The sequence below is a fragment of the Gadus macrocephalus genome, chromosome 16 (assembly GCF_031168955.1).
Source record: "Gadus macrocephalus chromosome 16, ASM3116895v1".
Taxonomy (NCBI): domain Eukaryota; kingdom Metazoa; phylum Chordata; class Actinopteri; order Gadiformes; family Gadidae; genus Gadus; species Gadus macrocephalus.
This window is the reverse complement of record NC_082397.1, coordinates 28725395-28738623: the sequence shown is the minus strand read 5'-3', so window position 1 is coordinate 28738623 and position 13229 is coordinate 28725395. Positions and strand designations below refer to the sequence as shown.

At 43.3% G+C, this 13229-nt stretch overlaps 1 protein-coding gene across 7 annotated transcripts in view; it reads left to right on the top strand.

The window, feature by feature from the left end:
- The window catches only part of ttll4 (tubulin tyrosine ligase-like family, member 4), a 91274-nt gene that overhangs the window by 47911 nt on the left and 30134 nt on the right, over positions 1-13229 (top strand). For all 7 annotated transcript variants that reach the window (XM_060074672.1, XM_060074670.1, XM_060074668.1 and 4 more), the window contains 4 exons: positions 3895-4017; positions 4643-4741; positions 5220-5354; positions 10579-10716. In XM_060074672.1, the coding sequence (XP_059930655.1) occupies positions 3895-4017; positions 4643-4741; positions 5220-5354; positions 10579-10716 (495 nt within the window). The remainder of the gene's footprint in view (positions 1-3894; positions 4018-4642; positions 4742-5219; positions 5355-10578; positions 10717-13229) is intronic.

Here is a 13229-nt window from a genome sequence, read left to right as displayed (position 1 = left end):
AATCTGTGCATTCCCGGCGCATGCTGCCTGGCTCACAGACAGTGAGACAGTGAGCGATCATGCGAGAGATGACGGAGAGAAGTGCGAAAATTACAGAGAAAGAAGTCAGATAAGAGTGAGTAAGGTAGATAAGACAGCGGGAGAAGAGTGAGAAAGACAGTGGGAGAAGAGTGAGTAATACAGCGGGAGAAGAGTGAGTAATACAGCAGGAGAAGAGTGAGTAATGCAGCGGGAGAAGAGTGAGTAATACAGCAGGAGAAGAGTGAGTAATACAGCGAGACAGAAAAGAGACAGACAGAGTGAGCCGGAGACAGAAAAATAACTACACATGGCGCTCTCTAAGAAGAGAAAAGTGGACATCGAAAACAGCTTTCAACCCAGAAAGGACAGACTGATTGTCATGTTCATTCTTCCCACTGGAAAAACAAAAACACTCATAAAAAGTGCCAATGTGAAACGCCAATATGAGCCAAAGCACAACGTTTTTCACCAAACATACCCACTCAAGTCTGAACTGCGGTCACAGAAAATATGTCTCAGAGCCGAATATGAACAATCCACCCGGATCCTGACCCATTCATTCACTGCCCAACAACGTGCTAATGAATGTTCCCTCAGAGTCACTTGGATTTTGGAACACAAAAAGCCATTTACTGATGCAGGGGTGGTCAAGGAGTGCATGAGTGCAGCGGCTGAAACCTTACTTGAGGGGAAACAGAAAGAAGAGCTTTATAACTAAATAAAGCAAATACCCATGTCAGCATCATCAACCACAAAGAAAAGTTAAATGTTAACCCAGGATGTGCTAGCCAAGCTGGATGAAGCCATTCATAAGGTACCATGTGTAGGCTTAGCTCTAGATCAGGGATGGGCAACTTTCATGATAAAGAGGGCCACATTTTTCATCATAACCATCGGAGGGCCACATGACTGCACACTTCAACTAAACGTGAGCTGAGAGAAGCTACACAATTTTGAATTTGGTAGATATGATTTCCTGTATTCTGGTGCATTTTGGGGATGGCCACTACCTAAAAAATCATCCAGAATCATAACCTATGTACGGTATGTTAATTGAACCAACATACATTCATTTCATGTTTTCCATGCTCAAACAGCCACATGAATGGTCAGTATTTTTATCAGTGCAAAGGGCTCACATACATCATCATTCAATGAAGTCAAAAAACTGAAAAACAGTGGCCCAACATTAAGTGCAACAACTCAATGAACTCAAACCCAACCAGCAGTTGTAGTAGTTGTAGTGGCGACTTAAGTGGATATCTTTAATGACTGATATCGCTTCTAAGCAAACTAGACGCATGGGTTTGCCTTCGAATTCTATGAATTCTTCTCATCTTTCTTGACCGAGTTTTCTGTAACTCGATCAATTATTATTATTATTATTATTATTATTTTTTTATTATTATTATTTTTTTTATTATGTGCGGGCCTGACTGAGTGAGGATGCGGGCCGCACTGAGTGAGGATGCGGGTCGCACTGAGTGAGGATGCGGGTCGCACTGAGTGAGGATGCGGGCCGCACTGAGTGAGGATGCGGGTCGCACTGAGTGAGGATGCGGGCCGCACTGAGTGAGGATGCGGGCCGCACTGAGTGAGGATGCGGGCCGCACTGAGTGAGGATGCGGGCCGCACTGAGTGAGGATGCGGGCCGCACTGAGTGAGGATGCGGGCCGCACTGAGTGAGGATGCGGGCCGCATGCCCATTGCCCATCCCTGCTCTAGATGAGTCCACTGATGTTTCTGACAATGCTCAGCTGTTAATTTATGTAAGGTTCTTCAACCAAGAAAAGAAAGAGTTCTGTGAAGATGTGTTAGGTGTAACTCCCCTTAAGACCCGTACAAGAGGAGAGGACATCTACCTGGCCTTTAAGGAGATGTTAACAAAGCGAGGATTAGAGCCAAACAAGTCGTTTCAATAACCACAGATGGAGCCCATGCAATGATAGGGAGAGAGAAAGGAGCTGTGGCAAGAATGACAGAGGACAATCCTCATCTCTTACCACTGTATAATGCATCAATCTGTCCTGTGCTCCACCCTGTCAAATGAGCATGCTGAAATTATGAACACAATGATGAAGATGATACATTTTCTCAGGGCATCCTCTTCCTATCAGCATTGCTTGCTTAGGGAATTCCTCAGAGCATTTGATGCAAACGCTGATGATCTGTTGCTGCACAACAACGTGAGATGGCTTAGCAAAGGCAGGGTGTTAGAGCGCTTTTGGTCCATCAGAATGGAAGTAGCAGCTTTCTTGGAAGAGCTGAGAAGTCGGAAGGCAACAGAGTTTTCTCTTTTTAAAAGATGAGAAAAGGATGGTTAATGTGGCCTTTTTGGTTGATATCACTTCACACCCTAATGAACTTAATTTGAAGCTACAGGGCAAGGACAATACAATTTGTGAACTGATGACAGCTGTCCGCTCCTTTCAGAGGAAACTCGAGGTGTTCGAGGAACACCTGCAGCGAGAATGTGCACTCTTCCCAGCAGTGCAGGAACAGGTTCAGGGACAGAGAGATGTGTCTTCTTTTGGTGACTTAGTCGATAAGCTGATTGTAAAACTCCAAACGTTTTTACAGCTTCCGCTTTGGACAGCAGCTCACCTTTTTCATTCAGAACCCATTTCTAATCACAGATGTCAGTGGGTTCTCAAAATAAGTCACACAACCCTTCAAATGGGAAAATGCTGGGCCTCTCCAGATGCAACTGGTTGATCTCCAAGCAGATGTGGCGCTGAAAGAGCAGTTTGGAATAACTGACACCGCCACTTTCTGTCTCCAAATGGTCTCTGAGACAACTTTCCCGGGTCTGAGGAAAGTAGCCCTGTACACATAGACCATGTTTGGCTCCACATACAGCTGCGAGGCAGTTTTCTCTGCAATGAACATAATTAAAAGTAAATATCGATCCAGGCTCACCAATGAGCACCTGCACATGTGCATGAGAATGGCCCTGACATCATTCTAGCCTAGATTTAAACTCCTGGCAGGACAAGCTAGAGCTCAGTTCTCTAACTGAACAACATAAAGTGGGGGAGTTGGATAAAAGAGGGAAAGAAAGAGAAGCTAAAACTGTTCAATTGTTGAGATATGTTTTTGAAATTGGTTGAGAATGTTAAAACATTCACAAAGAAAAAGGGGAAACTCGAGCTGCTGCTATGCTTTTATTTTATTTTTCAAAGATGAAGAATATATTTTATATTTTATTAAGATTATTATTATATTTATTTTCACCATTTTGATTTTAAATGCAGCCCTTTTCCTTTGAAGTAATTAGTTTCAGTTGAGTCAGTTGAACCTACTTAAATAATACATATCTTCAGTTATGTATTATTATCTGTATAATTGTATAAAAGTGACAATGAATATTGTCTAAATGTTTTTGAATTGTTCTTCCTATATTGATCTGACAGTCAGTTGTTGATAACATGCAGACATTGATACAACTACTAGGCTACTTCAATATATATCACACTGAATCATAACGCAAGTTAGACATTATGATGTTCCGGACCTTTGCTTGAGGACATTTTCTCTAACTGGACCTATTTGAATTTTAGTTGAATAACCCTGCCCTAGACCACCTAACCCCACCCTTTATCCTCTTAGACCACCCTATTAACCCCACCTTACTAACCCCCAACTCCCTACCCTCCCACCCTCTACCCAACACCCTCCCACCATCCCTCTACCCCAGCCCTTCCGCCATCCGACAATGACCTCCCCCAATCATCCCTCCAGCTGGCCCTAACAAGGTGTGTGTGTGTGTGTGTGTGTGTGTGTGTGTGTGTGTGTGTGTGTGTGTGTGTGTGTGTGTGTGTGTGTGTGTGTGTGTGTGTGTGTGTGTGTGTGTGTGTGTGTGTGTGTGTGTAGGTACTCCTCCTCCATGAGGAGTCTGGGTAATAAGTTCATGCACCTGACCAACTACAGTGTGAACAAGAAGAACACTGAGTACCAGACCAACAGCGACAACAAGGCCTGCAAGGGACACAAATGGTGATCTATGTCTAGATATTAACACATCTAACATATGAATGTCTACATTGCTGTGAAGGCTTGGTAAAGTATATCTATACACGTATCTATGAGATGAGGAGCCCCTCAGATTAGTGGTCAGATGGGCCACTTTCTGTCACACCACGCTGCTTATTAACAATGAAAATAGGACACGCACTCCCTGGTCATGAACCCTCTCTTCAGTTTACCGTTCTATTTAGCTGATCTAGATTGAGTGTCAGGGCATTGCCTAACGAGTAGCGCTTGCATTTAATTTTTCCTACTTCGACTATATCAATATAAATGCTTTGTATATCTACCGAACTCTGAAGGGAGGCAGTGTATCTAAACTATATATCTATACTATATATGTATACTATATCAATGTAAGAGATAATGTTTAGAACGGCAGTATTGTCAGTATTGGGATAATAAGGGCGAACCGGAGGGGTCTTGATTACACTGGGGTGGATAAGTTACCAGACTACTTGTGGAGTGCTACGAAAGACGTGATTCAGAGGCAAAAAAATCTACTTTCCTTGACAGCGGTCAATTATGCTAAGCAACGGTCAATTTTGCAAACCTACGGTATTAAGAAGATCTCTCTTTCTCTCTTTCTCTCTAGGGCTCTACAGGCGCTGTGGCAGTACCTTGGTGCTAAAGGGATCAACACTACTCTGATCTGGGACAAGATCAAAGACATGGTCATCAAGACCATTATTGCGTGAGTCCGACACCTGTCTCCGCCCCCTCCCTTGGTCTCCTCCCCTAGCCTCCTCTACTAGTCTCTTCCCCCTCCGCTAGTCTCCTCCACTAGTATCCTCCACCATTTTCCTCCGCTAGTCTCCTCCCCTAGTCTTCTCCACTAGTGTCCTCCACTAGTCTCCTCTACTAGTTTCGTTCCCCTCTGCTATTCTCCTCCCCTCTACTAGTCTCCTTTCCCTCTGCTAGTCTCCTCCCCTCTACTCGTCTCCTCCCCTCTACTAGTCTCCTTCCCCTCTACTAGTCTCCTTCCCCCCTACTAGTCTCCTTCCCCTCTACTAGTCTCCTTCCCCTCTACTAGTCTCCTTCCCCTCTACTAGTCTCCTTCCCCTCTACTAGTCTCCTTCCCCTCTGCTAGTCTCCTCCCCTCTGCTCGTCTCTTCACCCTCTACTAGTTTCCTCCCTTCTACTAGTCTCTAAATGTGTGTGTGTGTTTGCAGGTCAGACCCCTACATCAACAGTCTGCTGAAGATGCACGTGCGCTCCCCATACAGCTGTCACGAGCTGTTTGGGTTTGACATCATGCTGGACGACAAGCTGAAACCCTGGGTGTTGGAGGTCAACATCTCTCCCAGGTGTGTGTGTATAGATATGTATCTATATCTATATATCTACATCAGGGATGGGCAACTTTCATGATAAAGAGGGCCACATTTTTCATCATAACCATCGGCGGGCCACATGACTGCACACTTCAACTAAACGTGAGCTGAGAGAAGCTACACAATTTTGAATTTGGTAGATATGATTTCCTGTATTCTGGTGCATTTTGGGGATGGCCACTGCCTAAAAAATCATCCAGAATCATAACCTATGTACGGTATGTTAATTGAACCAACATACATTCATTTCATGTTTTCCATGCTCAAACAGCCACATTAATGGTCAGTATTTTTATCAGTGCAAAGGGCTCACATACATCATCATTCAATGAAGTCAAAAAACTGAAAAACAGTGGCCCAACATTAAGTGCAACATGCGGCCCGCGGGCCGCCAGTTGCCCATCCCTGATCTACATCTATAGATATATATATCTGTATGGATATTTATCCATAGATGACAGTGCATCCCGCAATGTCTTGCGATATTCATATCCCAGCCCTCCACCCTTCCGACTGTTTTAATGGCCCCGCCGTCGACAAAAACTCTCCCAGGAAAGATGTTCTGTCTATAGACTGTAGAAATTGCGATAAAAGAAGTGAAGAGACAATTTCTCAGGTCTACAACACAATGGCAGGTTGTTCATTTGATCATATAAAAAACGTAAGTCACGTGATCTTAAAGAGACAGTGTCCCTATAATACAGAATGAAACATGTCAATAACACTGTATGGTGAATTATGTCTATAGAGTCTACCACAAGACCACACTGTGTTGCTAAAATGTAATTTTACTCTACTCCTTGAGCCTCCCGTAATGCCTTACACTATGTTGCTCAAACTTCAAACTGTCATTGTGTTATAACAGCCAATAGCACGCCAAGTGGAAAAGCCAGCTTGGTGATTGGCTCCTGCAAAAACGTATCGGAAGCAGAAAGAAATGTATTGCTCTTTTCCAGACCCTTCTGCAGGGCGAACTGAAATCGCAGGCAGAATGGGCGGGCTACCCATGCTAGGCTGCGCACGGAGTCTAGACCTCTTTAGAATAATTTGTAGACTCCTTAAGAATAATTTCACGTCTGCGTGTAGGCTACAAACGCGATTAACGATTTACAATTTCAAAAATGCCAACATATTCTTTATTTTGATGACCACTTGTTATTTTAACCTGAAAAAAGCCTTCTAAGGACAGTTCCTCTGCGTCTCTCGTTGATCGCACCATCTTTCAACGTCTTTGTTTAATGCGACTGCATCATCTCTCATATGATCAGCAGCTCGCGGTTTCACTTTCTCTCCAGTTAGAACTACTCATGATGATATCGCTGCGTTGTCTCTGTGGAGACAGCGCAGCAACACCTCCACCCCCCCCGCCCCCCACACCCCCCCCCCCCGGAACCGCGGAGCCGTCGCATTTACAACAGAATGAAAGCCAATAAACCGATAATGTGTGTAGGGTCCGGGGGGGTAAATTGGGGTGCTAGCAACCTAATTGCAAACCTAAGTTAGGCTACTTTTTAGCGTGATGCTGATGCTGTTGCGGCTCTCAGCTTTGCCAGAGCGTCCACAGTTGCTAGGGAAACCACCTGATGTCGCAGCCCGTCTCGTCGCAAGGAGTCGCGAGTTGAAAGTCGTTGCGAGGCGAATCTTTGGTCTGAACTTGGCTTTACATAATAGCACTGTTTGCGGCAGTATTGTTTGCGGCGCCGGAGGGGGTAGATATAAAGACCGAACGAGAAACTGACGTAGCTGTGCTTTCCTCCTTCTTCTTAATTGAAGGAGCAGGCAGAGAAAAGCTCTCTCCTGCTGAGCGTTCATTAAAATCAAATGCATAAAAATATCGCCGCCGGTCCAGATGTGTCAGGTGTGCGTGAGAGACATACGAACGTACGCTTTTCACTTTTGTAAATGCGATACAGTACATTCGGATCGCATGATAGGAATAGATCTATTCCAATTAGAAATCTAATCTGAGAAGTGTCATGTAAACACGGCTACTGTGCGGCATGCCAGAATACCTACTGAATTCAAGCTTGTTACCTTCTGTATGTATTTTAAAGTTTTGAGTATCCCTCCATAGCGTAATGTAGGCCCTTTTCGTTTGATCCTGGAAGAAACCTCTCCAAAACCTGCTTTGATATACTGTCAGCTGACATTATTCCATATGTTTTTGTTATCGAGTCTGGTTTGTTTTTTCCAAGTTCGTCATGGTAACGACGGGGGCCGTGACTACTAGGTCTATTTTCAATCGCGGGGCCCGTGAGATCTAAATATTTCTTTCAAGCTCGGATGAGCTGTTATAAAGTCAGGCACGGGCCAATGCTGCTGCATTTGCTACATTCTGAAATTGCGGCACTCGGACGTCAATTTGCTTCTAGCCGTCAGAGGCTTCATCCCCCCCCTTGGCTCTCTGGCACCCCCCAGGGGGGAACCACTGGTGTAGGCCAGGTCACTAGAAGAGATGTTTAATCTCAATGAAGTATCCTTCTGGTAAAAAAATAAATAAAATAAACATATTAAACTCTCACGTGAAGTAGACAATTTTCAGTCCGCAATTTTGCCCTAAAATCCCCCCTTATCCCTCTCCCCCACACAAGCCTGTGCTTTATTTCACTATAGTTAGGTAGGTTGCTGCGTTTGCTGTTGTTACACTTAGTTTATTTCACTAAGGCGCTTCTGTAAATGAACTCAATTTTCAGTTGTTTGTTATTATTATTTTCTAGGGCTGGCCCGAATTATTCGAATATTCGAATACTCGTTCGGAAAATTAGTTTTCGAAGCTTAAATCAGTATTCGGAGCTTCGTTGTTTTTTTTCCACGTACGCAACGTTACCAGAGCGAGGGAGGCAAACTATAAGCGTCAGCGACACCAAGCAGAGAAGCGAGAGAGGTGGAGGAAGAATAGATATCTTGTTTCCCTTTACTTTATAACACAACAATAGCAACATTAGAGGAAAAGTAATACTTAGCGAAATGCTAACCTTAGCTTAGTTGTTTGTTTACGTTCGCTGTACAGCGCTGCGCCAATCAACTGTGACTGGCTTTCTGCAGAGCGTGAGAGTCTTGGGAATACCCGGTCAATATAATGGATATAATATGGACGCATAAGACAATCAATATTTGGTATTTGTTCTGGATTTATTGTACAAATTCCCTGAAAAGATTCACATTCCAGGATGAATTCAAAAAGCTCCCGTAAGGGCTGAGATGGCAGAGGACAGCTGATTTGGAACGGAACAACAGCTGTTCGCTTTCACGGGGAAAAACTAAGGAACTTCAACCTACTTAGGCCTACTAATTAACGTTCAATAGCTATTAAATCTTCAATAAAATATGCAGATACTGTCAAAATCGGTTCCAGGGAGTATAGGGATTATTAATGTTGTTTTTGATGGTGTGTTTTTCTGGAACGAGTATTTGAATATTCGCTCGGAAAAACCAACGAGTATTCGAAGCCTAAAAAATGACATTCGGGCCAGCCCTATTATTAATTTCAACCAACATTTAAAATTTCAATGCACTTTGATCCCAGAATAACAGTGAAAGCTATTGAATAATTGATTTGCATGCATAGTATACTACACTTTCCATTGAATAATTACCCCTGTAACGCATTAATTTAGTTATTTATAATTTAATCAAATGATCACACACTAGCTGCTTTCAGACACATGTCTAAATCCTGATATTCTCCTGATGGGCCGTATGTGTAAACAACATATTCTGACATTTGTACCCTGAAAATCTCCTGAATAATACTACCCCTGAGGTAGTATTTTCTCCATAGGAAAAGTAAATTACCTTATATGTGAATTAGGAGAAGATAAGTCGATTTCTCACACCACTTGAGTGGCCGTGTTTATGACGCTTCTGCTGGTCATTTAATGGCCCCCTAAATGATAATCTGCCTGTTACCTTTTATTCGCTGATGGTTAAAAAATATTTAAATGTTGGCACTGCTTTTAAGAGTCATTCGTGGTGAATACTAAAAGAGTTCACAGCTGCACGCGTATAGAAAATGTTTTTCTTATTATCATTGACAACAGTCAGCTGAACATTATAGGGTCCTGTCCTTCCACTCCATTTTCTCAGTTAAACACGGAAATCAACTACATTTGTCCAAGCGTTTGTTACATGTGAAAAAATACGCTCTCTTTCTCCGGTAATGTCGTTCGCGACGCCTTTCTTCTTCGTCGTTTCTTCTATTTGTCTTTCATAAGCCAATCTTTCATCGATCAATGCTTCGGATTTTGTGGATGCTACGGAATATATGATGCATAATTTTAGCAACATTTAAGATGATCTTGATGAGTTCTCCAATCTGCCTAAATTTTGTTTGTGGTCAAACCAAAACAAACTACAGCGACAGTGGCCACACTTATCCCGCCTCTTGCAAACTTAGACCCTACATCGTATCCCGCCTAATCCAAGCCCAACCCCCAAACCCCCCCCGTTGATTCTACTGATGTCTAAACAACATTGATGTCCGCATATAAAGCATCAAGTATGAATTATCCTCAGGGTCGAATCTCCTGATATACAAATGTGGCAAAAATGCAGAGGACAGGTGTGAAAACGTCTTATAAGTAGAAAATTTGTATGCTTGCTTTATAACATAAGGAGGAAATTATTATGCTTGCTTCATTACCCAATAGGTGAACCAAATGTTATACGTTGTAACATTATAGGCAAAATGTTATTGTATTATGCACTCAGAAATTTGTTACATTATCGAATGGGGTTTCCACATAGCTATGGGTTTAATAACAACCAGAGGTTGAACGCACACGCAACACGTGCCCGGAAACTCTAGTCTCAAAACGGCAGAGCTACAGTTGACCATGAACACATCAACCGTTCATTGATCTGGGTTAGAGGACTAACCAACCTGCCTCTACCGGGAGAGCCTAGTCCTGTGGACTTATCATCCCCATGGTAGTTAAACTAGTCCTGTTGCGTAATCATTCCCATGGTAGTTAAACTAGTCCCTTGGTCTAATCATCCCCATGGTAGTTAAACTAGTCCTGTTGCATAATCATCCCCATGGTAGTTAAACTAGTCCTATGGTCTTCTTCCCCATGGTAGTTAAACTAGTCCTGTGGTCTTATCATCCCCATGGTGGTTAAACTATTCCTGTGGTCCCGTGTATGTCGTGAGTATTTAGTAGATCTGTGTGTATTAACTTGTGTTCCGATGTGTTTAGCCTCCACTCCAACACAGCTCTTGATGTGACCATAAAAGGTCAGATGATCAGAGACGTGCTGAACCTAGCTGGCTTCCTGCTGCCTTCCAGAGAGCAGGTTGCGGCCTGCAGCCAGAGCGCCTCCAGCTCCTCCAGCAGGTAGGGAGAAGGTACTGCACCTCACACACAGATTAACCTCCCATTAGGATATAAATCACATTAACATCACATCAACCATCAGATTATCAACACCTTAACATCTCATTCACCGTCAGATTAACCTTCACATAACATTACATTAACATCATATTAAAGTAATATTGCCACTAGAGGCAAAAATATTGCTCAATGTTACTCAATCAAAACAATAACAAAATACGTTGTTTGAGGACGTCCTGAAGTACCGGGGATCCTGGGAGTTGTCTTCAGCATCATTGCCAGTGAAAATATATATATATGTTTTGTCATTTTTTTCTAACGAAATCGCTGCAAGTAAAATAACGTTGACATTAACCTGCTTACTTACAACCAGTTGAGTCTACTACTCAAACAGCAGTAGATGAGGTTATGTGGGGAATACAGTGGTGGAATGGCCCAGTGCTCAAAACAATCATTCTAATAATAACTTTTAGCACGTTCAATTCAAATTAGGGCTGGGCGATATGACGATATATATTGTGTGATGATATAAAAATGTCTATCGTTTCATATTATCCTCTCGTTTATATCGTCTTGTCGCAAATCACACTCTTTACGGTAATATTTTACATCATTTGGACGACGCTTTACATTCTTCCACACGGCACAGGAACGCAACACAAACAAACATGGAGGAGAGTGAACGTGACAATTCTGAATAGGAGAAGGACTCCCACGACCAGCCAAGACAAAGTGAGCTCGTACCTAAAAGAGGGGCTATGAAATAGGCCTTTCCATGTGGTCACTTTATATAAACTACCGTAATTTTCGGACTATAAGACGCGCCTTTTTTTTCTTTTTTTCGATTCTGCGGCTTATATAACGGTGCGGCAGAGGACATCTGATTTGGAACGGAACAACAGCTGTTCGCTTTCGCGGGTAAAAACTAAGGAACTTCAACCTACTTAGGCCTACTAATTAACCTTCAAAAGCTATTAAATCTTCAACAAAATATGCAGATACAAAATTGTTTCCAGGGAGTATATAGGGATTATTAAGGTTGTCTTGATGGTGTTTTTTTCTGGAACGAGTATTTGAATATTCGCTCTGAGTATTCGAAGCCTGAAGAATGGCATTTGGGCAAGCCCTAATGGTAAATAAACATTAAAACACCTGTGGTTTACAGTCCAGTGCGGCTTATATATTTACACATCATTCAATTTAGCTGCTGCGGCACTCCGGTGCGCCTTATAGTGCGGAAAATACGGTATTTATTCATTGAATTTACAGAAAATGTGCTATATCGTGATACATATCGTTATCGGGATATGATATTTTGGTCATATCGCCCAGCCCTAATTCAAATACATTTTATTTGTATAGCCCTAATCACCATTACAGTCTCAAAGGGCTTAACAGGCCAAATATGCATGACCGCACATATATTTTATGAGCCCCCCCTGACCCAAGTCCCACCAAGGGCAAGAAAAAACTCCCTTAAAGATCCCATCGCATGAAAATTTCACTTTCTGAGGATTTCTAACATTAATATGAGTTCCCCTAGCCTAAATATACTCCCCTAGTAGCTAGAAATTGTGTTGGGTGTAAAACGAGCGCTAGGCATTCTTCTCCGCCTTTGAAAAAACGAAGCTCAGACGTGCCGTTTTGGAATTTCCCTTTATGTCGTCATAAGGGGAGATGCCAACCTCCCCTTCCTGTGCCTTGCCAGCCCAGAGAATTTGGCCCGACAATGAGGTGTGTGTGTGTGTGTGTGTGTGTGTGTGTGTGTGTGTGTGTGTGTGTGTGTGTGTGTGTGTGTGTGTGTGTGTGTGTGTGTGTGTGTGTGTGTGTGTGTGTGTGTGTGTGTGTGTGTGTGTGTGAGATTACCCGCACTGTAACACAAGTGTTGTACACTTCTTTGTTATTTGGATAACCATTCTGCTGTTGTTGGTGTTATGGTGAATAACTCATCGGTTCTTTGACGTCTCTGGTATTTCCATAAGACTGTAGTTGGGGTTAACTCAGTCATGGTTGAGAAGGAATTGGGGGGAAAGGAACTTTGGCTTTGACTCCCTGAAGTATATGAACTACAACATGGAGGAGAAAGGGATTGTTGCCTGCGATTTTCTCCCTCCGGAGCCCCGCTGGCCATCGCGAGGCACCACTGCTGCAAAGCACCACCACCCGGCAGCGTGCAGCGGTCAGCCAGCAGGCGTCAGCCGGCAGTGGGCAGCACGCGGTTCAAGTGTTGCACACTTCTTTGTTATTTTGATAACCGTTCTGCTGTTGGTGTTATGGCGCATAACACGTCAGACTCTCTTCTCTGGTATTTTTACAACAAGACTCGTAGTGGGGGTTAGCCATGGTTGAGAAGGAATTAGGGGAAAGGAACTTTGGCTTTGACTCCCTGAAGTACATGACCCACGACATGGAGGAAAAAGGGATTGTTGCCCGCTATTTTCTCCAACTACGGCTCCGCTTCCCGCTGCCCGCTGTTGAGGGACCACCGCCTCGGTGCTGCCCGCTGCCGGAGG